This window comes from Poromitra crassiceps (assembly GCF_964638095.1).
Source record: "Poromitra crassiceps genome assembly, chromosome: 14".
NCBI lineage: Eukaryota > Metazoa > Chordata > Actinopteri > Beryciformes > Melamphaidae > Poromitra > Poromitra crassiceps.
The window spans coordinates 26152635-26176307 of NC_139633.1; the positions used below are offsets into that span (position 1 = coordinate 26152635).

A 23673-nucleotide genomic window follows, 5' to 3' on the forward strand; every position below is an offset into this window, starting at 1 on the left:
CCACTAGTTCAGATGTAGATGGAAAGAAGCGTCAGGTTTGCTTGTGTGGCTGGCAGAAGGTAACAACTTTGAGGGGCCTTAGAATCCATCAAGGCAGGAAGAGGTGCTTGGTAGAGGGAACACAGGGACCCCGCATTGATAATTATTTCTTAAGAAGTTTATCAAGTCAGTCGGGTGAAGTCCAGCGACAGGAAGTAACCCACAGCTCGCAGGACATCAGCACCCCTGATGTTGAGGCAGGTCCTAGCACCGAGGAAAGCAGAGAGGCCAGCCAGCCAAAAAGGGAGAAGATTAGTGGTCAGAAGCCTAGAGTTAAGTGGCCAGGTGCAGCGGAAAGTAGGAAGTGGGAAGATATCAATAGTGATTTGGTTAGGATGTTAGAAAAGCTTAAAGGAACTGCTGAGAGTAAGTTGGAGAAAATGGGAGATTGTATTTATGATTATGGTAAGGAAAGGTTTGGCGTCTTTGAGAAAAGGAAGAAACTAGAGGGTGAGGTAGTTAAATCTAGGCGCCAACAAGAGATAGATAGACTTATCCAGGAGAGAAGACAGCTTAAGAGGCAGTGGAGGAAAGCTACAGAGGTTGAGAAGGAAGGCATTGATTGCTTGCAGTCAGATGTGAGGGATCGGTTGGCAGTTTTAAGAAGAGCAGAGAGCATTAGGAAAAATAGGAAAAAGAAAGAGCGAGCTAGAATAGCATTCTATAAGGATCCATTTAGATTTGTGAAGTCATTGTTTAGTAAGGAAAAGAATGGTAGCCTTATGGTACCTAAGCAGAAGCTTGAGGAATATTTGGAGGAGGTTCACAAAGATAGGGAAAGGTTTAGAGAGATGACAGTCCCAGCTGATATTCCACCTATTGGTGAAATAGAGAGCCAGTGTGATGATAGCCCACCAAGGTGGAAAGAAGTTCAAGAAGTAGTGAGACGTGCAAGGGCCTCTTCAGCCCCGGGTCCTAATGGAGTCCCCTACCGGCTGTATAAGAGTGCTCCAGATGTGTTGCAGTTTCTATGGAAGCTGATGAAGGTAGTCTGGAAGAAGCAGGTTATTCCTAAGGCATGGCGTAGAGCAGGGGGAATCTTCATTCCTAAAGAAAGGGACTCGTTAGAGATAAGTCAGTTTAGACCTATCAGTCTACTTAATGTTGAAGGGAAGGTTTTCTTTAGTGTTGTGGCACAGAGGCTGTCTAGTTATCTAGAAAAGAATAGGCTAATAGATACTTCGGTGCAAAAGGCTGGAATTCCCGGCTTCTCCGGGTGCTTAGAGCACACCAGCATGATCTGGCACCAAATCCAGTCAGCTAGGCGTGAGAAGAGAGACCTGCATGTAGTATTCTTGGACCTGGCTAATGCTTTCGGGTCAGTGCCGCATAGTCTGTTATGGGAGGCCTTTGATTTCTTTAGAGTGCCAGGTAGTATAAAGAGCTTAGTTAAAGACTACTTCTTAGATATTCAACTCTGCTTTACCACAGCAGAGTACACTACAGCTTGGCAGCAGCTGGAGATAGGCATTATGGCAGGGTGTACAATTTCCCCATTAGCTTTTACCATGGCAATGGAGATCATTATTAGGGCTTCAAAATGGGTAGTGGGTGGAGAAAGGCTGCAGGGAGGGCTGCGGCTCCCTCCAATTAGGGCATACATGGATGACATGACGACTATGACGTCAACCGCTCCATGTACTAGCAGATTGTTGGATAAGTTAAATAGTAATCTGCAGTGGGCTAGAATGAAAGTGAAGCCAAGTAAGTCCAGGAGTATTTCAATCATTAAAGGGAGGGTAGTAGGTAAGAAGTTTGTTATAAATGATGAGGTGGTGCCTACAGTGTTAGAGAAACCAGTCAAGAGTTTGGGAAGATGGTATGATGCAAGTCTCAGTGATAAGGGACAGTTTGAGGAGGTGAGGCAGGAAATGATTCAAGGTATTTCAAGTATAGACAAGTCAGGGCTCCCAGGAAAGTTAAAGTTGTGGTGTTTGCAGTTTGGATTGTTGCCTCGGTTGATGTGGCCACTGACAGTGTATGAGGTTCCCCTTTCAAAGGTAGAAAAGCTAGAAAGGATGATTAACTCATTCATTAGAAAATGGCTCGGAGTCCCACGCTGCCTAAGCAGTGTAGCCTTATATGGGAAAGGCATATTGGAATTGCCATTATCTAGCCTGACAGAGGAGTTCAAGTGTGCTAAGGTTAGACTGGAAATGACTCTGACTCAGTCAAAGGATCCAGTGGTTAGGAGTGTAGCGCCCACAGTTAAAACAGGGAGGAAGTGGAACCCAAAGGAGGCAGTACAGCAAGCACAGTCAGCTCTTAGACACAGGGATATCATAGGTCAGGTGCAGCATGGGCGTGGAGGCTTAGGGTTGTGCATAGGGAAACCTGTGTGGAACAAGGCATCAGTAATAGAAAAGAGGAAGATGGTAGTTGAAGAAGTACATAGGCAAGAGGAGGCAGTAAGATGTACTAAGGCAGTGTCGCAGGCAAAGCAAGGACAGTGGGTGAACTGGGAGAGTGTAGAGAAGAGAAAGTTGAAGTGGAGAGAGTTGTGGAGCATGGAGGCCAGCAGAATTAGATTTATTCTAGGGGCTACTTATGATGTGCTGCCATCTCCCCAGAACTTAAATCAGTGGTTGGGCGAGGATGGTGCCTGCCCGTTGTGTTCTAGTGTATGTACATTGAGGCATATACTGTCAGGGTGTAAGGTCAGTCTCTCCCAGGGGCGATACACCTGGCGTCACAACCAGGTGTTGAAATGTTTGGCAGCTGCAGTTGAGGAAAAGCGGCTAGAAGTAAATTCTCTAGTTGCTAGCAAAGAGAATAGACAGATCAAATTTGTACGTGAGGGAGAAAAGATTAGACCAATTAAGGTCAGGCACAAGTTAGGGCAGCTAAGTGTAGGTGGAGCCTGGGAAATGAGGGTTGACTTGAATGAACAGCTAGTCATCCCAGCATATATAGTTAGCACCCGGCTACGTCCGGACTTGTTACTGTGGTCTGAGGTTGAGAAGAGAGTTTATTTTATCGAACTCACAGTCCCGTGGGAAGATCGAGTTGAGGAGGCTTATGAGCGCAAGAAAGCTAGGTATGCTGAAATGGCAGCAGAGGCAGAGCAGCGAGGTTGGAGGGCTCGAGTGCGGCCTGTAGAGGTGGGCTGCCGTGGTTTTGTGGCAAAGTCCGTTATTGCCTTACTAACTGAGTTGGGCATTCGGGGACGGAGCCTGAAACATGCGGTTAGCAACATGTCTCAGGCAGCAGAACGAGCAAGTGAATGGCTGTGGATAAGGAGGAAACATGCTAGCTGGGGAGCTCGCTAAGGTCAGATTGATTGTTTGTTGTTGGTCATGATTAACGGTCCGCATCAACAGGGCTGAATCATTGACAGTGGTGGTGTAGTTAGGGATTGTTTGTTGTTGGTCATGATTAACGGTCCGCATCAACAGGGCTGAATCATTGACGGTGGTGGTGTAGTTAGGGATTGTTTGTTGGTCATGATTAACGGTCCGCATCAACAGGGCTGAATCATTGACAGTGGTGGTGTAGTTAGGGATTGTTTGTTGGTGGTCATGATTAACGGTCCGCATCAACAGGGCTGAATCATTGACAGTGGTGGTGTAGTCAGGAATGTCATACCGAATCGACCTGGATAGCTAGGCTTAGATAGTGAGGTAATATGCAGTTGTGCGGTGGTAGCATGGAGGGGGGTGTTTCCAGGACGCTGGATTACACCGTTAAGCCTTCTTGAGGTGTCGTGGGCCTAACTTAACGAAACGTCGGTGAAGGAAGGTGCCCACTTGAAAACCCCAATGACATGCTTCATACTGCTGTTGGCTAGGGTAGGTAACTGGTGATTTGTGTCTTGTTTATTAGTTTGTTAGCCTGTTAGCTTGTTTTATTCTGGATTGGGCTTCTAAATGTGTTTTTCCTCGGATTTTGGCACAAGGGATAGTAACATCTTGTCCTGTGTATTAATTAATGTAGAAAAAAATAAATTTTTCATTTCTGCTGGACTTTAATTTAACAGGGATAAACCAACGCGTTTCAACTCACAGAGTCTTCATCGAGGTACTGAATGTAAAGCCCTTCCAAAGGTCATGTGGTAAAGTCACATGCAGGTGCTGCCTTTTTTAAAGGAGCCACCATAGGAACCAGAAACATATGGTGTTCTTAACGTGAGACTTTATGGATCAACACCTTCAGGGCCACGTCCTTTCCAGGCCTGAAGGTCTTCTCCTTTCCTCTAATATTTTTTGTGTGGAAGATGATCCATGTACTTCCCGGTGTGCTTGCCACTGTGCTGCTTTGAGACATGCTTCACTGTATCTTCACTGACCTGCCACAAATATGTTCAATACAGTAGGTGTTATGCAAGTATTGCTATGGCAGCGTAACTTGTTGATATTTAAATGTGATAACTGCTTACCTTGGCTCATCCCTGCCATTCTAAAGAAGTAAGATTGACTTTAGTGTTCTTTGCTGTTCGTTTTATTGTGTGTGTATATAGAGACACTGCATGATAGGGTTAGGGTTAGGGCTAATAGGGTTAATAGGCCACGCCCATCACGGGGGAAAGCTCTCCATTCACTTCCATAGACCAGTGTCATTTTTCTTGAATTAAACATAGCTAAAAGCTGTTGTGTGGTGGGGCTGCGCACAGGGCCGATTTTACACTTCATGGGCCCCTGGGCTATTCATCTCTGCAGGGCCCCCCCCTCAAGCGGAAGGGGGGGCTTCGGTGGCGCCCAACGGGCGCCGCCGAAAAAAAATTTGAGTGTTTTTTTTTTACCTTTTTTAGCCGTATTTAAAGGAATATCTCATTTTAAATCAACATTAGGATTATACTGTTGTGATGTCATTATTCAGTATCTTCTCCTTTTCTCACTAACTTTCATGTCACCACCTGCTCTCCTGTCAGCATTCTAACTTACAAACACAAACTGTAGGTTTAGCCATCATGTTCTTTCATAAACAGCCTGATTGGAAAGAAAACATTGCCACTGAGATGTCACAACAAGCACTTTTATTATATTATTTAGTATTTATTATTGCTGTTATTATTACAGTGCACACACACATTCTCACAATTATTGCACAAATCAATCAAGCAGTATTCAAGTCTGTTCGTACCTGAAATGTCTTCTTCCTGACTTTTGCCGTGGCAAAGCGTTTGACTAGAGTGGTGAAGTCCAATGTTCTAACAATGTCACTTTCCAATGACATCAATGTCAAGTGGGTGAGCCTTTCTTGTCCCATTGTAGACCGTATCCTGTTCTTGACAAGCCCAAGTTTTGAAATGGAGCGCTCTCCAGAGGCATTTGTTACAGGGAGAGTTAAGTAAATCCTGAAGGCAATATCCACATTTGGAAAAACTGATGACAGGTTCCTCTTCCTTATTATTTGAAGCAAGTGCCGCACACTTTTATTGTCTTTGTTTTTGATGAATTCTTTGAATTGCACTATTTCATCTACAAATTCGGGAGCCCTTTCACAGGGTTCCATGTCGTTGTTCCGACCTCTCGCTGTTCCGACCTCCCCTCTCCCAGCCCCCATGCCTAAACCTAACCTCCCCCAGACCCTAACCCAAAACCTAACCTCTCCCACCCCCACGCCTAAACCTAACCTCCCCCAGACCCTAACCCAAAACCTAACCTCTCCCACCCCCCACGCCTAAACCTAAGGTCGGCATTGCGAGTGGTCGGCATAGCAGGTGGACACCCTCTCACAGTGGATGTTATTACTCTGCAAAAAAAATTGAATGGCGTCAGTAAAAAAAACATTTTTTGCGAAGACCCTGGACAGGGGGCCCAAAAAAAACACATCAAGGGTCCCAAAAAAAAAAAAAAAAAAAAAAAAAAAAATAATTTAAATTTTTTTTTTTTTTTTTTTTTTTTTTTTTTGGGCCCCTTGATGTCCCGGGCCCGGGCTTCAGCCCGGGTAAGCCCGTTGGTAAAATCGGCCCTGGCTGCGCAGACAACACATGTAAAAAAAAATCACCAATTAAAGTTTCTTTGTACTCCCGAGCAAAACAAGGAAGCCCTTGAGAATTGGCAAGAAGAAAAATGTGGATCTAGCTATCAAGGAAGTAAGTTGGAGTGTTCATCTTCTGTATACAGTATATGATCTTTGTGTGCAACATGTGACATAGGAGAACGCCAGGATTGGGGGGGGTGGTGGTTTCCCCCCGTTTGGGGCGTGGTTTCTGAATGACGACGCACTCCGCAGTGTCTCTATGGTGGCTCCTTTAAAATAGGCAGCAGCTTTTACCCATGTGACTTTACCACATGACCTTTGGAAGGGCTTTATATTCATTACAGCAGCTGTGTGTGATTGCTCTTTAGACCCTGATGAAGACTCTGTGAGTTGAAGCCTGTTGGTTTATCCCTGTTAAATTAAATTCATTTTTTTTTTTATATCAGAGTGCCTCGGACGCTCATGTTGACTGACACCTGCACCTGTGGACTTGCTTTGGTAATTGAGTTGGCCTTTTTTTTTTTATCTCCATTAACTGCCAATTTTGAATTTTGAATTTTGATTAACCTTCATCCATCTTAGTCATCTCTTTACCTCTCCTATTACATACTTATTACAAACTCTCCGTAATATATCCTCTGTGTTTGTCTACAGGTACTGTATGTTCAGCCCCGCCTGCCTGTCTTATAAATGTAATTCCTACATATATTCCTCCTACTTGGGAGCCAATTAAGGCAGTTTAATCAATCTCAGACCTAATCCGGGCCTAAATCTCTCCTCCTCTAACAGAGAGCTCCAGCCACCACAGGGAGGGCAGAGACAGATGTAGCTGCTCCGCAATCATTCGAGTAAATTCAGGTCATCTCAGGCAGGCGTGACAAGAAGCCTATACAGTACTGATATTCAACTTGACCCACCTGCATCTAAAATGGTCCTATAGACCTATAGATCCTATAGATCCTATAGTCCTATAGATGGAAGTGTGTTGCTAGGGAACAGTTTGAAACCTAGCTTATGTCCTGTCAGCTACCGTCTTGGCATCATAGACTGTATACACTGCAACAGGAAGTGAGCCAGGGGCCATTCAGAATGTTTATGTTGTAAGTTGAAACCGTCTCTAGGCTTGCCTCGGTTCACGTTCTCCTTATGACAAGTCAATTTTACAGAAGCTCTTGTTTGCAAATAGTGTCCACCCTCTCATCGAGAATCAATAGCTGGCTCTCTTTCACATACGACCTGTGACTACTGTGTGTAAGCATAGTCTCGCTGGCCAGCCTCCCCTCCCTTCCGTGAGAGGAGTCTGGCTGCATGGAGACAGGCTGCTGGCATAAGCCCCTCCCCTGCTCTACAGCTGCTCTCCCATTGGAGGGCGACCATTTCAGACGCTGCCCGATTTCCGCTCCCCGCTTACAAGCTCTGTCATTGGCTCCGACCATGTCAATCAGAGCGGCTTCCGCTCCCTCCTCCCTGTGTGTCGCTGTAAATAGTGCCCTGCCGCCGCAGTGAAAACAACAACGCTAACTAGCCAGCAAGCTAACGGCAGAAACCTACACGCTAGCTCGTTGCTACACGCTGGAAATGGCAAGTTGAATTGTTGGAAACTATTTTCCAAGGGCACTGCCGCTAGGCGCCGTCCATCGCAATTGCAGAATGGTGATCAGCGCTGCCAGACTCCTCTCACGGAAGTGAGGGGAGGCTGGCCAGCGAGACTAGTGTAAGCAAAACTTCAAAAACTTTTAGAAAGACGTAAATATATTATATCTCATAGACCTTTAAAAAAATCTAAATTATTAGCAGTGCAACTAGTATGAGTGCACTCTGTGTTAAAGATGACCTTCCTTTTAGTGCCGAAATGTTTACCTTTTCAAATAAATTCAAGGTCCTCAGCAGCCTGCGGTTTTCAAAAGGTATGAGCCAAACGGTATGACTGTATGACTGGCTTTTTCAATTTGCCGCCCGTTCACCTGAAGTGTCGACTCAAGGATACGGTTGGTTTTGAAAGATAAGCCCCCTGCAGGAAAGGGAGCGCGTGTGAACTCTGGTCTGTGTCTGCTCAGGGTCAAACACAACCACATGTTTAGATTGGGTTCACGCTATTCAAATGCTGCTGAAAGACATGTGCTAGTAGGCAGGGAGGCAATGTTAGCCTGACACTGCTGCCAGACGGATGGGTTTGCTTCACATTCTGCTTCACAAACATGTTGTGAACTCAATACTGCCCCATCTGGCGGAGACAGGTGAAGGCAATGTGGCCTGCATGTGGAAGATTCAGTTAGTTTGTTTAGCGCACGCTGCTGACTGGCCTGAGGAGGGGATCCACCACCACAGTGCACCAGGGGCTGCAGGGCACTTGAGGACAAACCGAGAGAAGTTCGTTTTTTCAGATGAGAACTTTTATGCTCTTGAACATGCACTGAATCTATTTTGTCCACTTTCATTGAAAAGGAGAGACATCAGGCTACACCCTCCAGCGCTGTCAAAGAGCAACAGCTGAATCATCAACCGCAGGATTGCTTTGAGGAAGCAGAGACGTGTTTGTTGTTTAAAAACTCTCTGACTGCCACTCCTCTTAGGGAAAAAAAGAGGATGCAACAACTTTCTGAAATTTTGGCAGCCTTACCTAGAGCAGTTATTCTCAAACCTTTTCCCATCAAGGACCCCTAAACTGACGCAAATTAGACCACGGACCCCCATTTGATGACATTTTGTCCCAGCCCTTACAGAGGTTCACATGTGTCCACGTTTCACCACGTGTCCACATGTGATGAGCATGTTTTCACATGTTAAATTTCACATGTGAAAATATGTGGGAAACCCATGGGAAGAGTGTGGTTTTGGAACATTTTCACATGTGGGAAAACATGTGATCACATGTTATCACATGTTTTGCCACATGTTGTATAGCATGTTGTTTTCCACATGTGGAAAAAAAACATTTACGTGGGTTTCACATGTAATCACATAGGTTTCACATGTAATCACATGGGAATTTACATGGGTTTCACACATTTCACATGTGAAAACGTTCTAAAACCACACGCTTCCCATGGCCAAAGCACATGTTTTACATGTGTTCCACATGTTTTCACATGTGAAATGTAACATGTTTTCACATCTGATCACATGTGAAATTGCACATGTGCGAAATCACATGCGATCACATGTCATTTTGCACATGTGATCACAACAGTGTGCCTACTGGTTGGCAATACAGCCAGGGCAGTACACCAGACAGCCCCTCTGTACCTTCAAACTATGGTCAGGTTCCAAACCTCTCAACGCTCCCTTCGCTCCTCCACCAGTGCGGGACGCCTCGCCCCTCCTCCACTACGGGGGCTCAAAAGTCGCTCATCCTGTTCGCGACTCTTCTCGTCCCTGGCACCTCAATGGTGGAACGAGCTCCCACCTTCGGTCAGGACGGCCGAATCACTGCCGATCTTTCGGAAAAGACTAAAGACACACCTTTTCAGGCTCCATCTGGGCCCTTCTTGAACTAACATCTTTCTCTCTCTCTCTATTAACACATTGAGTGCCAGCCATTTTTTCATCCTGTAGGTATATTGTGCCAGGGTTTTTTTTGAGGATTCTGGCTCATTTTACAAGAGCCGAGGATTATTTTCTGTTAAGAATTCATGAACACCAATCATCTAAAAATAACTAATAGAATGTGTGCTTTCTCTGTCTAAAAGAGTTAGTTTGCAGAGTTAGTAGTTATGTAGATATTAGCCGTTGAGTACAGCATGGTTTCAGCGTCTGGAAATTTATTCAGAGATAAATGGCTTTTTGTGAAATTCGACAGAACAGTCACTTTAACCATTCATTTTTGGCATCAGTAAGACCGTCAGACATTCTAAACAATAGTTTTGAACAGTAATTTCCTCCATAACAACAGGAAACACCCCTCTCATTCAAACTCCTCCCTCCGTGTGTCTTCTCCTCCTTCCTCCTGGCTCTACAGCGGGCGTGTCAGAAGCGCGTTGCTGCTGCCTGCCTGCCTGTCTGCGTGCCTGCCTGCCTGCTTGCCTGCGTGCGGACGCTCCTTGTGCGAGTCAAGATGGGCCGGGGAATGCGTGGGCGATGGGCAGATGTTGATTCTGGCCTTTCTGAGGTGTTTCAAAGTGTGTTTCACCTATAATCTATTTTGCAAATCGCTCTCCGCTCTCTGTGTGCGGCTGCCTGCGCGGCCGCTCTCGGGCAAGAAGACAAGTGTGGAATGGATTACTGTAAAATCGCCTCGCCATTTCCTTGAATGGCTTGCTCCCCGCGGCAGTTTTTTCTTTGATTTCGCTCGTCTGGGGGAGCACTGTCAACACTTAGTGGGACGGTAAAATAGATTATACACATTCTCTTGCTCCAATAGTGATCTCGAAGATGTAAAAGTTGTTGATTGATGTCCCACCGTCAAAAAAAAAAATGTTTATGTAAGACGAGTTATTTCGGCTCTGGCACTCAAGCGTTGGATTATGTAAGACGAATTATCTCGGCTATGGCACTTAACGTGTTAAAGAGATACTCAACACGTTTTCCACTTTTTTCTGCTGTAAATCAATATATATTGGAAATTAGCTGTGTTCTTGAGGAATCCAGGTCAAAGTCCTGAAAAAAAACAAAAAAAACCTAACTAAACTTTACCACTATTTCTTCAGAAGTTGTAGCTGTCATAGACTGTGTTGCATAGTTGATTTCTCTATTGCTGACAAAAATGTATCATTGTAAGTCGCTTGGATAAAAGCGTCTGCCAAATGACGTAATGTAATGTAATGTAATGTAAATGGGCTGTGATTGGATTACCGTATCATTTCCACTTCAGTTTTTTGCCTCAAGGCAGACAAAGTGTGGCTTTTCAGTCATAATACAGTGTTATCCTGTTTCTAGAGCTGCAGTAGTGCAACAATAATATGGAGGCAATTGCTATTGCACCCCATCTGGTTTTTAAATGCGACCTGTATCCGGATAAGTAATCTGGATAATGGCCGCATTTAAAAACCAGCTGTAAATGGGGTGTATAAGATGTGAATGCAATGTGAGCCAGGCTACCTCCAGATCTGAACACAATGTGAGCCAGGCTACCTCCAGGTGTGGTCAGGAAGTTCTGAGCCAGGCTACCTCCAGGTGTGGTCAGGAAGTTCTGATCGCATCCTGATCATGATGCATTTACACCTTACATTCAGATCATGTATCCGGACACAGGTGAGGTCACATTTGAAAAAAAACAGGTGTAAATGGGGTGTTAGTTGTATAAGAAGTTATATGGACGTGCACTCTCTCACAACCCAAATGCCTTGTGAATGCACAATGACAAATGGAACCAGATGAGGTGAAGCCAGAAGTTGTTTCATTCAGTAATGTGTTTTTGATGACACTGATGCATTGGTGGAGATTTGAGCAAAGCGGCTTTCCCAACACACTTCACTACACTTAGCTACACTTTGTCCCTGAGGTCACGGGGATCAGCTGTTTGAGCTGTGATAAAAATAAATAAATAAAATGAAATAAAAAACCAAACAGAAAAGCATCCTCTCCAAAACTATCCCTACTGTATGTACTAACCTACCACCAGTGTTGGGGGTAACATATTTCATGTAATGTATTACTTTTAGCAGTAACTCAGTAATATAACTTATTACTTATTAGGATTTCAGTAATATTATACCAGTTACTTTGTCAAGTAACTCAAGTTACAAATTGAGTTACATTTTCTTTCAATCAAAGCACACGTTTAAATGCAGATACAATCATTTCCTAATCAAACTGTGTTTTTGTGCAAATAACCACTACAGATGACAATAACAAAGGAAAAGAATAACATTTAGAATTTTGGATTGTTTACACTGACTTCAAGACGGTTGAAATTATTTTTCGGGATGGTTCCGGGTGTCATTCTGCTGCTGCTGGTGTTTTGGTGAAAGTAATGCGAAAGTAGTGTAATAAGTAAACGAGTTACTCTACACAGACAGTAATATTGTAAAGTAACTTATTATTTTCAAATGAAAGTAACTAGTAATAACTATAATACTAGTAATATTACATTTGGAAAGTAACTTGCCACCACAACCCTTGTGGGCTGCTCTCACCACCCAGAACCACACGACGACCATGGAGTTGAGAGTAATGCGTCTGAATTGAGCCTGAGCAGCTGAAGTTCCAGGGCATCAATGGAATATGACAGTGATAATGATAAATGTGTAGATAAGTGTAATATAGATAATGAACTGTTTGATCATCCTGTGTGCATAATGCTACATGGTGACGCCTGAGGCTGTGCAAATAACTCTTCCATCTGCTTTTATAGAGCGATGCGCTATCAGCAAATTGATGACACAGCAGCCTTGCAAAACACAGCCGTACCGTATCTTGCCACATCCACAATTCCATCACCCGCACCCATCACTGCTAAATGTTTGACAAAGCTGCTCCGGTGTAGCATTGCGCTCGTGCTTTACATGACCTTGGACGTGAAATATCCAGGTAAAAATGTCAACAGTGCAAAAACTGACAGACGTGTGAAGTTATTTTGTCTTATATCCTGATTTATCAAACGTGTGTGTGTGTGTGTGTGTGTGTGTGTGTGCGTGCGTGCGTGTGTGAAAACAATTTGACAACAACAAGGACGATTATCATTGTTATTATTATCGTCAGCACCACTGGCTCCTACATTACATTAGTGGATTTCCTTGCGAAGCTAAGCAGGTCTGGCCTAGGATACTCCTTGGATGGGAGACTGGTGCTGGAAGTGGTGTTGGAGGACCAGTAGGAGGTGCTCTTCCCCTCTGGTCCGAATGGTCTGATGAATAATCTGATCTGATGAATATTCTCCCCAGGGCAGAGACAGGAACTCTGTCCTGTGAGTGAGCACCATCCTTCGGCTGAGACGCTAGACCGAGGTCCTGACTCTCTGTGGTCAATAAAGATCCCATCGGCACTCTTCGCAAGAGTAGGGGTGTAACCCCGGTGCCCTGGAGGGTGTAACCCCGGTGCCCTGGAGGGTGTCACCCCGGTGCCCTGACTAAATTCCCACACAGGCCTTGTAACGACGCATTATGTAATAACTGCACATTATGTAATAAAATGCCAAAATGTAATAACATCTCACTTTCAATATGTAATAACGGCGCATTATGTAATAAAATGCGCAATATGTAATAAATCGCCTCAACGCAATATGTAATAGCGTTTGACGCATTTTGTAATAAATTTATTACATATTGCGCAGATTATTACATATTGCGGGGGTTGCATTTTTTCTGGTTGGATTCAAACCTGAACCGAATTAATTAATTAATTAACAAGTGGTGAGGCTCTCCTCACTAACTTTGCACTGTAAGCACAGACAGCAGTGCATACTGTAGATAATTATTTTTAAATAAACGTCAACAAAAATGATTTTAAAATTAAAAATTTGTTTGCTATAAATATTTTATGTATGTAAAAAATGATTAAATTGATCATTTTTCAATAGCTACATTTTGACTGGGTTTGTAAATATTCTATAAGGCCGGAATTTTGAGAGAGAGAGAGAGAGAGAGAGAGAGAGAGAGAGAGAGAGATAGCTGCTCTGTCCCCGGCTGGAGCTGTCCCCGAAAATGTCCCCGATTTTGGTCACAAAGTCAAATAATAATACTGGCAAGAAACTCGATAACAGAGCATTTGCGGCACCACAACGTGCCGTGGTTTTCCCAGGACCCAGCCGCCCGCAACTGAAGCGGCCCCAGAGGTGACGAACGAGAGGCGGCATCTGCTTGCTGTACACCAAACTCCATTGAAAAAAATGTCAATTTTTAACATGATTGGCGGTGGATCATTATTATCTAGTCATTAGCCTACTCCCTAAATTGGCCATAAAATGTACACAATTTTTTACTGCTGTGAAATAAATCGGAGCGGCCGAATAACAGAATTGTGCAGCCAAAAAACGAGTGCGTAATATCAGACAATTCATAAACGTCTCTGCAATCCTCAACTCTTAATGGATTTCCTATGTTTAAATGGCCCTGTAATCTATGGATTGAGGCAGTAAATGCGGCTATGTCAACCACGCTTCTATCACTTGTAAATGCCAGAACTGAAATGCAAGTCGGGTGCGGACTGATGCACCCCGGGGGGAAATTGGGACAAGATAGTTGCTCGCACTCATGAAATATCCACATAACACAATAGCATAACATAACACCGTATCACACAGTAGCTCCTTAACGTAGAACAGTCAATAAGTAAAATAATTACCATAACATCAAATAAAGTAGCCTAAAATAACAACTAGATATAGTGCTTGACTGGTTTTGACACATAATATGTTTATTAGCCTACTCCCCCCCAATGACAAAGTCAGTGCATTTTCTAATTTTGTTACATAATGCGGCCACTTATTACATTTCCAACCAGAAAAAATGCAACCCCCGCAATATGTAATAATCTGCGCAATATGTAATACATTTATTACAAAATGCGTCAAACACTATTACATATTGCGTTGAGGCGATTTATTACATATTGCGCATTTTATTACATAATGCGCCGTTATTACATATTGAAAGTGAGATGTTATTACATTTTGGCATTTTATTACATAATGTGCAGTTATTACATAATGCGTCATTACAGGCCTTCCTTCCATCATGGCCACCTAATCATCCCTCATTACTTAATTGGCACATTCAGTCCTCAACTCTCAACCGTGATAGGCTGATGTGTGGTGAGCGTTCTGGCGCAAACTGGCCCAGGTGGGTGCTGCTACCCATCGGTGGTGGATGAGTTGAGTTCCCTGCCCTGATATGTGAAGCGCTTTGAGTATCTAGGAAGGCGCTATATAAATTATTATTATTATTATCATTACTATTGTTATTATCATTATTATCTTTAACTTGTTTCAGGACACTTACTTGGTAAAAGTGAAACTGTCTTGGAGAAAGGTTCTTGTTTCAAGATTGTTCTCATTGTTTTATGGTCTTTTATGGAGATGGCTTTCTTGAAAGGAGTCATATTGGCATTGTCATATTGAAACCAGATAGATTATAGAGCACCACAGGAATGGGTCGAGCATGGAAGGCGGAAGTCCCGGACTTCCTGGATCCTACGGGGAAAAGTCAGTCGGGGTTTTAGAATGGGGATTTCACTTGAATGCATAAAATAAGGTCCGACTGTGCTTAAGAAAAGTGTATGAAACTGCGGCGTTTGTGTCAGCGCGATAATACTCCCAAACTTGAATCACTTTTATGACTTTTGAAGCGTTTTCTAAAAATCCAGTTAAAAAAAATGTATATACATTTCAAAAGTCATAAAAGTGGTCCTGGTTTGTGAAGATTATCGTGCTGCAGTGTCATAAATGTTTGTTAACCACAGACCTTATTTTATGCATTTCCACCTTCCACTGCAAACATACGTCATCCCTGCGGTACTCTATTTGCCAGTTCAGTGAGATAATGTGACTAAAAAATATCATGAAATAAGCTTAATAGGTCTAGAAGCAAGATGACAGAGGCAGCCGACGTGGGTTCGAATCCGACCTGAAGTCTTTTGCCGCACGCCATCCCCTCTCTCTCTCTCTCTCCCCACCTTTCCTGTCTGCCTATACTGTCCTATCTAAATAAAGGCAAAATACCCCGAAAAATATATATATAAAAACTTCAGCGCAGCGGTTTGTCATATTGACAGTCAATCCCACTCTCAGCATAACTGACACTACGGCTAACAAACCAAGACATGCCTTGGCAGTTTTGACAGCATGCTTACAGTTCAGCTCCAACAGCCTTTCTGTATTTTCCCGTTGTCCAAAATATGACTATATCTATTTGACGGTGCAGTAATGTGTTTTTCACATCACATGCTTGAGATGTCAGCATTTCTAGAGCGATATACCTGCTTTATACTGTAATTACGCACACTAAGCTGTAGGCTGTGCTCTGCTTGCTAACAAAGGATAATCAACTGTCTGCATGCCGGTTGCCGGCACCACATAGTATTAAGCTTGGATGGAGAAGATGAAAGTGGATAGCTCTGGATGGGACAGATATGGATTTTGATAATGTCGCTGTGTTCTCAGTGGGAGTGGTACTACATAGCAGCTTCCTTTATCATCATTTGTTTGCTGCTGTCTTGCTAAAAGCAGCGCATTGACTCATATCTTGTGAGCACGCATCACAATGCTTTTTGCTGTTGCATCTTTTTCTATAATCATTGCATGCAGTATCGTATATTCATATTCTCCGTCTGTCAACTAGACGTAATCTAGTCAGCATTTTCAAAAATCCAGACAAAAAAGCTGCCGTGGTACGTACAGCCGTGTGGTGGGAGATAGCTGTGACACTCGCAGCTATCATGAAAGGACCCTTCTTTTCTCGGTGAGGGAGACATCACAGACTAGTCTTGTACCTGTTCCTGCCCTTTTCCACAGAGCAGGAAGTACAACAGAGAACGGCGGGCGGCTTTGACACGATCACACTCTCCGATAACCGAATCTGCTCCCTGCGAATGGAGTTACTACATAATCTCATTTTTGACGATCGCTAATATGACAGCATGCGTTTTAAGTGATGCGACGTTCAAAAGCCGCCCGTGCTTTTGAAATATATCGGCGATGACGGTTGAAAGGTGATGAGAGAGCAAGGCAAGCAGACCAGGGCAGATGTTCAGAACAGCTTGCGATGCAATCCACCCCCTGTATCAACTAAGAGGGTAAAGTGACATGAGGTCCTCCTAACACACACCGCACGCATCTTATGATGTGAGCCACACATTAGCCTGCATGGATTCGTCTTCATTCCGTTCAAAGTGTCCCATTTAGCGAGCTACAGATTGAATTCAACATTCACACAGTCTTTTAAAACAATGACTGCCAACACGGCTTTGCATGCGATACGTCTCTCGGGGCGGTGGTGTGTACGTCGCTGTACTGTAGTAACGATTCGAGGCAGGCACCGCGGCTATTTTGACTGGTCTGTCTCATGAGCTTCCTGATTAGAAGTTACATCTCATTAAACGAACACCGAGTAAAACAGTGTAACACAAGAACAAATGGGAACGCTGCCGTCTTCATAGCACCTCATTTAGCAGACTTAAAATAGGCTATTTTGCTAGAACTGACATCCCATCCATTATCTTCTAACCAGTAGTGCCTTGTTAAACTCAGGCCTGATGCAATAGCCATAGACTCCCTCTCGCAGGATTTACAGTGTAATTGATGTAAGGGATAATCAACTCTTAGGTGTGCGTTAAACGATTTGAATGCACAACGTGGAGGCAAAGAAGCTAGGGCCACGCCTCCACGTGGAGGCAAAGAGCTGGCGCTACGCCACGTGGAGGCAAAGAGCTGGAGCTACGCCTCGGGTACATTAAAACCATTTAACGCACACCTATGAGTTGATTATCCCGTTTATCCCATGGTTACTTGCAAACAATCCTTATATAAAAGGGAGCAAGTGGGCAATGTTTGTCTGTTTCAATTTTTGTCCCGCTCTGACATCATCAGTGATGTCATCAGTGACATAATTATTGATGATGTCATAGGCACTGATAACCTGTATTTTCGTATTGTGTAAATACATTTGTAAAAAAAACAAAAACAAACATAGGCACTGATGAAGTCATAGGCATTGTGACATCATCAGTGATGTCGCATTGTGGTGATGTCATCAGTGATGCACATTGATGCGCATGCCGGCCGAAACCCTAGTATAAAATACCCCCCCCCCCTCCCAAAAAAATGCAATCAAAATCTACAGGTTTTCACAAGCCATAACTCTGTTTACCGACAGTAGCAGCACCTGGAACAATCATTACCATCCCGTCAGCTTCTCATGCAATGAAACTGTTCACTGTTCCAGTACATACAGCAGGCCGAACCTTGGATATGAATCGGTATGGTGGAGAGAGTTTAGTCAGCTCAGAGAAGAACTCGTTAAGCTCAGCTGAGCCAGAAAGCTACCGTTAATTAAACAGCTGTGCAGATTGGATAGCGGATGAACATGTGATTAGACGAGCCAGACTCCATTCACGTTAAAACGTAGTGTCCTCTAAAGAGAGAGTAGCGCCAGCGGAGGACCAAAATGCGTGACTCATTAGCCAATGAACAGCCAGCAAGGGGTCTCGCGCTACTTTTGAATGATAAAATAAAGCTGATAATGTACAGAGTGAATGGAGATGTCGCGACTCTTCTATATATACATGCTCTGGTAAACGGTTTTAACGCACACCTACAGGCCAATCAGAGAAGAGTATTCACCCAGACATAAGGTATAAGACTGTATCGTCACTATCCACCGTATGTAGTGGGCTGCATGGCAGCCAGTTGCGCCAGTACACTCACCACACATCACATCAGCTATTATAGTGGAGAGTTGAGGACTGAATGGCCGTTTCTCAATAAGGGTTCTTGTGTGTTCTTGCGTTCTTGTGTCCCTGTGAAACGTCATCAGTCGCAGCCCAAGTACTGATGCTCTGGTTGGTGACTTGTGTCAACTTGGCAAGGCAGATATCCCAGCATGCATTTCAGCATAAGCAGAGGCAGAACGCAGCAGAGAAGACGCCATAAGCTCCGGAAGGTTTTTTACAATTTAAAGTTTTATTTCATCACTAAATTAATTTCTGATGACTTTTGATGCCTACAAGCAGGGTAGTAGGTTTCAATAAGTGCCACTTTACGAACATTTATGGCGAAAAATGGCAAAAAGTTCCAGAGCACAATTAGCTGCATCTACATCAGCTGAGCTTTTTATTTGTGTAGTACTGCAGGCCGCCTCTGCGCTGGTATTGCGCAATACCCTCAAGAACGCATCGTCTCAAACTGCCAACAGCGTCATGTGTGCTTGTGACCTAGCAAGTTCATTCTTCCAAGAACGACTAGCAAGAACGTTCTCCCCAAGAACACAAGAACAAGAATGCATTCTTGGTATTGAGAAACGGCCAATGTGCCAATTAAGTAACGAGGGATGATTAGGTGGCCATGATTGAAGGAAGGCCTGTGTGGGAGATTCGCCACTGGGCACCGGGGTTACACCCTCCAGGGCACCGGGGTTACACCCTCCAGGGCACCGGGGTTACACCCTCCAGGGCACCGGGGTTACACCTCTACTCTTGCGAACAGTGCCGATGTGATCTTTATTGACCACAGAGTCAGGACCTCGGTTCAAAGTCTCTCACTCACAGGACAGAGTCCCAGTGTCTCTGCCCTCGGGCATTGGGGAGATTATTCATGAGCCCAGAGGGTCCTCCAACCCCACTTCCAGCACCAGTCTTCCCATCCAAGAAGTAACGCAACCACACAGCCAGACGACCTGCTCAACGTCCCCAGGAAACTCAGTAAGGTATAACGCTAGGAGCCACTGGGTGCAGATACATCCCTGCATTCCTCATAGGAGGAGACAATCTCCTCCTATCCAAAGCTGGGGCTTCAATCGATCCAACAGAATGCTGAGTGTGCCCTTTCTCCAGAGAGAGAACAATGTGAGGAAGCCAGTCCAAGGAGAGATGTGTGTGAACGTGAATCACCCTGTCACATATATCCAGATGCAGCACCTTCAAAGTCACATCACAGTCCATATAAACAGTAAAAGCTGAGGGTGGGGAGTGGAGACTGGGGGGAGGGGGCTGTATGGGGGGGCGAGGAGGAGCTATATTCCCTTGAAAGGCTCCCTACAGGACAGTTGATCCTGTACTGTGTCTCCTCCGATGAGATACAACACAAAAGATTGATGCTGCCTTCTAGATTGCACTCTTCTAAGTGCTAAAAAGATTAGGCAGAAGTGTCGTCGGAGGAATGCCGATGCAGCAATATAACCTCTTCCTCGCTCGCTCGCTCTGCTCTGCCCCCTGTGTTCTGTTGCCAGACGTTGCCACGGTCCACGCTCTCCCTCGCCAAGAGAGCCAAATGTGGGTCAAGAAAGGTCCGGCCCACAGGGGCCCGCTGATGAGAATAATGAAATAGAAACGGGGAATATCTGAAAATACATAAAGATCTCCTCCCTCCCCCCCCTCCCTCCCTCCCCTCCCTCTCTCTCTGGTGCCACAAACGAGCCAATTAGGCTAAGACGTGTCTAACCCCGAGAAGAACACTACTAATGGTGACTGCGGAGATGAGATCGTATTTTCCTCAACAATCTTTACGCTTTGATGTATTTTTAGCCGTGTGCACGTGTGTGTGTGTGTGCACGTGTGTGTGTGTGCACGTGTGTGTGCGCGCGCGCGTGCGTGTGTGTGTGTGTGTGTGCGCGTGTGCGTTTCTTTCAGCATATCTCCAACTCGGCGCACGTTCCTCTTCAAAGCACATCGTGCACCAGCCGTTATTAGGGCGGACAGATGATTATGGCTTTTGGAGCATCTTGATCGCTGTTGTTTTTCTCCGGCTGTAGGCCGACTCTGGAGATGCTTTTAGAGCATTTAGAAGAGTTTAAAGAGCTGAGATCATCACGCAGGATATCATCACATTTGCATCAGACACATTTGGGCTATCATCTGCTGCTCGCAGAGAAATGACAAGACGTACATTGACAACTCACAGCAACCCAGCTGGTTGGTTGGTTCTTTGCAAGGTGTATTATTGACACAAAGTACCAATGGCACAAGGTAGCACTCACAAAACTTCAGGACAAAGGAGCTCTCAATTTCACCAATTTATTTTGGCCATGTCACAAATAAGCGTAAGTGTATTATTGACAATTATGACAATTCAATAGAGTGAATCTTTGTTCAAAAAAAGACGTCCCCTCTGACGCTGGCGACAACTGTTGCCCAACAAAAACGTATTCTTAAGGAATGGAAGTCCCCCTCTTCACCCTCTTTCCAATTGTGGTTGACGGACATGATCCCTGTTATAAGGATGGAGAGATGGAGGGATGAAGGATGGAGAGATGAGGGATGAGAGATGGAGAGTTGGTTCCTGAGAACCAACTCGCTTAGAGAATGTCTAACTATACGGGACCCGTTTTTAGTCTACCTCGATGAGGTTGGGGGCGACGGGTGACTCGCCCAGCTGGTTTCCTTTAGACCCCTTGTGTGAGATCCCAAGTACATCGCTTACAAGCACATAAGCACCTTGCGTGGCTGGTAGCACCACTGTCATATTGAATGTTGATTATAGTTCATATGTTTTTGTCTCTTTTCTTTTCTTGTGTCTGAGCCTGTTTGTCTGTTTTGTTTGTTTTCTATAAAAAATTAAGAAGGAAAAAAAAAAGACGTCCCAGCTAAACGACACTCACTGTAATTTATTTTGGCATACCGTACTTGTAAGTACAACGATCTCAAACTGTCAAACAAATATCCAAATGACGCACACAAACCTCTACATCCCTCCCAATAACTCACCATAGTCGCTCTCATAGAAGACGATGAACTTCTGCCAGCGCAGTTCTGAGACCAGCGTGAGCAGGACGTCGTTGATCCGGACGGGCGGCCTGGCGGCCAGCGTGTAGCTCTCGCCGTCTGGGCTGGGGTTGAGCTGGCAGGCCGTGCGCGGCGTCCCCTCCGCGTTCCTCTGGATGAAGAGATGGGGGATGTGCATGGCGTCCGTCAGGGACTGCAGGGCGCTGGCGGCCGCGCAGCCGGTGGACGTGACCAGGGCCAGGATCCCCTGGTTCATCAACTCACAGGCTGGAGGACGGAAAAGAGAGAGGAGAGCGGGTGGTGAGGATGCAGATGAAGAGAGACGAGAGGGAAATGACGAAGAGAGAAGATGAGAGAGGAGATGGGAAGAAGGTGTAGAAGAAGATGGAGTTAAGGATGAAGACGGATGGAAATATATAAAACGGGAAATAAAAGTGGACGAAATATAGATGGAATAAAATCAAGCAGAAATGAGGAGAAAAATAGAGATAGGGGAGAGAAGAGGAGAGGAAAAGAGATCAAACGATTAGATATGCTTTGGAGAAACAATTCAAAATAGAATCAATTGCAACAAGGATTTTTTTTGGGAGTAAGAGTGAATAAGAGTAGCCTGTTATTACATCAAGTGTGCTCAAGTGGGCTTAACAATGCAAGATGGCTCCTATTGAGGATTCAGTGTGAGCCTCTTCAGTTGGAAATAGATTACAGAAAGCAGGGGGGCTGCCAGAAAGCAGGGGGGCTGCCGGAAGGCAGGGGGGGCTGACATTGGGGTTGTATCCTAATGTGTGGATGAGAGAGATGCAGTTGGGGGCAAACTGTAATCCTCGTCGCGGCACGAGAATGAGATAGCAGATAAAAGAGCACATGGGTGCTCGCTAAAGGTAACAGTCATCGCTTCAAAAAGCTAATTAATCACGAAGCCACGGGCGGCAGTGTGCTGCTTGGAACAGCATAGCAGTGCAGACACAGGGGGGGTAGGAACTGCCAAAAATCAAAGTCAGCAATAATCTTCTTTTTTTTTATATATATATAATTCTTTCAGATTTTTCCCATTTTCTCCCCAATTGTACTTGGCCACACTTCCCCCTGTTGTCCCAGTCGTTGCTACACCCTCTCTGCCGATCTGGGGGAGAGCCGTAGACTATTATAGCACATGCTTCCTCTGATACATGTGCAGTCGCCAGCCGCTTCTTTTCACCCGACAGCGAGGAGGTTCATCGGCAAGACGTAGCAACGTGGGAGGATCACGCAATTCTCACAGCCTCCCGCCCCCCTGCAACAAGCGCCCCAACCAACCAGAGGGGGCACTCTGCAGTGACCACCAAGATAAAGATAAAGATAAAGACACACACACACACACACACACACACACACACACACACACACACACACAAACACACACACAAACACACACACACACACACACACACACACACACACACACACACACACACACACACACACACACACACACACACACACACACACACACACACACACACACACACACACACACACGGTGGCTCAGTGGTAGAGCTGTCGCCTCACAGTCAGAAGGTCCTGAGTTCGATTCTCGCCTGGGACACTGTGGGCGCTGTGATTGTGTTCCCCCCCATATCCTCAGTGCCCACTGCCCAGGTGGGTTATCTCGTCGTAAGGGCCTTTCTCTCTGTGTGGAGTTTGCATGTTCTCCCCGTGCTCCCCCAGGGGGGTTCCTCCGTATATAACCCCCCCACTAAAAACATGCAGAAGATCGGATCGTCATCGTCATCCGACCAGTGACGACAACACCCGAAGTTGGTCCCCGGGCGCTGTACGAGAAAGCGACCACTGCTCCTGGCCTGCCCCTCGGAGGAAAGGACATGCCTGGATGGGTTAAATGCAGAGGACACTTTTCACCGGCCACCGTCAGCATGAGTGTGTTGTGGCCGCATGCATGTGTTGTGGTGTTCGTGTGACAATAGAAGACGGGCTTGTCCCGTTACGAGAGTTACGAGAGAGTACACACACACACACACACACACACACACACACACACACACACACACACACTCTCTCTCTCTCTTTGTTTTACAAATGGTCTCTCCACCACAATGCTTCTTGAATTCAATAAAGACAGTACAGATCAACACAAATACTAGGATGTTATGTGATGCTTAAACTAAAGACAATAACATGGTCAGTATGTTTGTGTGTGAGAGCAGCGCAGGTCACTAACCCCATTTGTTTATCGCCTGTGGCTCTGCGACTCAGTCACATAAAGTGACCATCCGTGCAATATTTTATGACTGCTGTGTTTGAGGCTGCGTTTCCTCCAGTGGTCTTCTGGTTGCGAGAAACCATATGAAGTATACATTATTATTTGCGCTTTAAAATGTGAGTATGCATCGATGTATGCCA

General features: G+C 45.0%; 1 protein-coding gene across 1 annotated transcript in view; it reads right to left on the minus strand.

The window, feature by feature from the left end:
• The window catches only part of grid1a (glutamate receptor, ionotropic, delta 1a), a gene marked incomplete at both ends in the record, with an annotated part of 379231 nt that overhangs the window by 123376 nt on the left and 232182 nt on the right, over window positions 1-23673 (minus strand). The window contains one exon of the mRNA XM_083650562.1: window positions 21256-21540. Coding sequence (XP_083506688.1) covers window positions 21256-21540 — 285 coding nt within the window. The remainder of the gene's footprint in view (window positions 1-21255; window positions 21541-23673) is intronic.